General features: G+C 50.4%; 1 protein-coding gene across 1 annotated transcript; it reads right to left on the reverse strand.

The window, feature by feature from the left end:
- Positions 1 to 497: 497 nt before the first annotated feature.
- Positions 498 to 2,835, reverse strand: EMWEY_00051750 (hypothetical protein, conserved; the record flags this gene model as incomplete). Its single annotated transcript, XM_013479749.1, has 5 exons — positions 498 to 615; positions 758 to 835; positions 982 to 1,130; positions 1,237 to 1,336; positions 1,487 to 2,835. Coding segments are annotated over 5 exons (1,794 nt in total), but the record flags the coding sequence as incomplete, so codon positions are not given.
- Positions 2,836 to 3,174: the final 339 nt, after the last annotated feature.

Below are 3,174 nucleotides of genomic sequence, written 5' to 3' on the forward strand. Positions count from 1 at the left end.
TTCGCCTAAACTATGTATATAGGAACCATCAGGAATACACGAAAAAAAAAAATAAAAGAGGCAAAAGAAGGAAAACAATTAGGGATGTGCATTAAAATAAAGGTAAAAGACACATGCCTATTCGTCTGTAGCTCTCCTGTCGCTAAATTATTTTTGTCTCTTCTTGTTTGAAAGAAAGGCTACGATAAAGGCAAGGAACGACAGAGAAAAGGACCAATAAAGGGTCAATGCATGCAAAGGGAGGCAGAAGAAAACTTGATTAAACACTAAGAAGGCCCAAAAGGGAAACACTTAAAAGGGATACAAAACAAAACGGAGAAAGACAAAAGCAGCAATAAGCTCATAGATCTTGCTGTTATTGCTCCTTTCTCCTATGAAGAGACAAGGGGGGGGGCAGACAGCAGGGTCTTTCTGTCCTTAAAGAAAAGGGGCAAAGAGACACCGAAGAGTCAACAGACTCCCGGGGGACTAAGATATACGCGAAAAAGCCCTCAACTCTAAACCCTAAACCCTAGACCCGCTAGAGAAAGATACAGGTCAAGCAACTGCAACTCTTCCGTCTTCAGGTTGGCATTATGCCCTACAAAAGAAGGCAGCAGATCACCGCACTGGTGCCTGCAGCACAAATCCACCCTAGACAATAAACCCTAAACCCTAGGCCCCAAAGTGCCAGTGACAGGAGAAGAAGGAGGCGCCCATTTAGTTTACAACAAACGCATCATAAGACCAAATTTAGGGTTTAGCGTTTAGGGTTTACTCCTGCTGGGGTAGCCCCCTCCTGTAGCTTGCAGGCTCAGATGAGTTCGTGCTCCCGGCTTCAAAGCAGAAGTAAATCCTGCATTCAGCATGCAAACACCAGACCCTAGTCCCTAAAACCTAAACCGTTATTTCTAAACCCTAGTCAACCGGTGGCAGAGATACTTATGCACCAATACTGCACCAATGCCCCTAAACCCTAAACGTTAGAGCCTGAGCACGAACCCGGCAATGAGTTCGCTAAAGGCCTTGAGCTGCTGCAGATGCTGCAACAACTCCGTTAGACAATATCTCTGACAAGTCCTTAAATGTTTGCATGCTCTATCAAGCCCCAAAGTCTCCTTTGAGCATTCAGTAGAGACAGCAGAACAAACCTGAGGGACACGACCACACAGATACACGCTGCTGCTTCTGCTTCTGCTGCTGCTGCTGCTGCTGCTGCTGCTGTTAGGCGGTTGCTGCTCCTCAGTAACTATGCACCTCGTGCTGCTGCAAAATGGCTTCGATCTGTGTTGCTGTTGCTGCTGCTGCAGCAGACACGCGGTGTTGCAGCAGCAAGGCTGAAAGACACCCAAGGAGCCTGCAAAGCAACAGTAAACAACTCATAGCAACAGCCGCCATGTTGCTGCTGCTGGTGCAGCTGGAGTTGCTGCTGGTTCTATTACTACTGTATCGAGATGGGCATCTACTGCACATTCGTTAAGTGCTGCTTGATGGTTCTGCAATGCACCTCATCCAACAGCGTATGTAAAATCCCAGAGGCTGCTGTTGTAGCTGTTGCTGTTGCTGTTGTTGTTGTTGTTGCTGCTGCTGCGGTTGCTGCTGCTGTTGCTGCTGCTGTTGCTGTTGCTGCAGAAGCATCTGTGGTGTGATACCACCAAATTCAGCACAGAAAGCTCCTAACAGATACACCTCATTGCGAGACCCTCGCTGGCGCCGCTGACTGGCGCTGCTGCTTCTGGTATGCTCGTATTGGGTTGAGGACAGAGGGCGAAGGAGCTGCAAGATCTTCTGCTGTTGCTGAATAAGAGATAGCAGATGCTGCGCTGCTGCTGTTGCAGCAGCAAACCACGCGTCTGGAGACACTCGTTCAAGGGATACGACTCTCTCTACTGCATCAACAAACATCTGCTGCACCCGCTCCTCCTGCTGCCCGTGCTGCATCTGCAGCAGCTGCTGCTGGTGCTGCTCGATTTGCTGCTGTAGCAGCTTGGCCTTAAAGACAGAGAGCAGCAGCAAATCCATTAGAGATTCCTCCCTTAAGAAAGGAATCAGCTGAATCCATACCGATGGCTTTAGCACCTGCAGCTGCGTGTGCTGCTCCTCTTCGCGAAGCAGCGGCTGCTGCTGGACTAGCTGCTGCTGGTGCTGCTGCTGTAGCATTTCTGCTGCTGTTTCTGCTGTTATGGAAGCAACGAATTGGAGGATAGATGCAGTCGGCATACTTCCCCATAGGGAGAGGCTGCAGCAGAAGTCCTTGATGGGTGCTGCCGCTCCTGCTGCAGCTGCTAAAGTGGGAGCTGCTGCCGTTGCAGCAGCAGCAGCAGCAGCTCGCTGCAGCGAAGATCCTAGTAGACAGCCAGCAGCATTCAATACCCCTCCAAGTACCCCGGCAACTTCTACCAGTTCCTTTTGTAAGGGCAGCAACCAACACAGCAGCAACTTTTGTATTTCGGCTCCTGTCAGTGGGCTGCTGCTGCTGCTGCTTCTGCTGCTGCTGGGACACCGGCGGCCGCATAAGGCAACAGCAGTAAGCACCTTCCCCCGCATAGGAGGAGCTGAAGCAATAATTCTACAACGCTCAATAACTCCGCCAACTCTCCTGCTGCTGTCGACGTTGCCATTGCTGCTGCTGCTGCAACTGAAAAGTTCTATATGAGGTTCCTCCGCAGCAAGACTTGAAACTTCTCCCTCCTCTGGAGGCGGGGAGGCCCTCACGAGACTGTAGGCCCTTCGAAACGTTCTGCTGAAAACGTCTAAAGCTTGCTGCTGCTGCTGCTGCTGTTGCTCCCGGTGGTGTGGGGCGTTGAGCTGCATGGCATCTGCTGCTGCTGCTGTTGTTGCTGCTGCTTGAAACGTCTGGCGCAGACACAGCACAGCAAAGGAGAACCAGCAACACCCGCAGCAGATGCACTCCCCCCACTGAGGTGACAATACGCACAGCAGCAAAAGCTGCAGCAAGAACAGCAGCATCAGCAGCAACAGCAACAGCAGCAGCCGGCGCTGCTTGCCTCATGAAGTAGAGGGTAGTCTGTTAGCATATCAAAAGGATGTGTACTTAATGCCCTTTCCTCTGCAGCAGCAGCAAGAAGAAGATATTCCCCAAGAAAACGCCATGCTGCAGCAACGGAGCAAAGGAATTGCTGCAGCAGAGACACACAAGGAAACAATATATATATATATATATATATATATATA

This window comes from Eimeria maxima, genomic scaffold, assembly GCF_000499605.1.
Source record: "Eimeria maxima Weybridge genomic scaffold, Emw_scaff1348, whole genome shotgun sequence".
In the NCBI taxonomy this organism is placed as follows: domain Eukaryota; phylum Apicomplexa; class Conoidasida; order Eucoccidiorida; family Eimeriidae; genus Eimeria; species Eimeria maxima.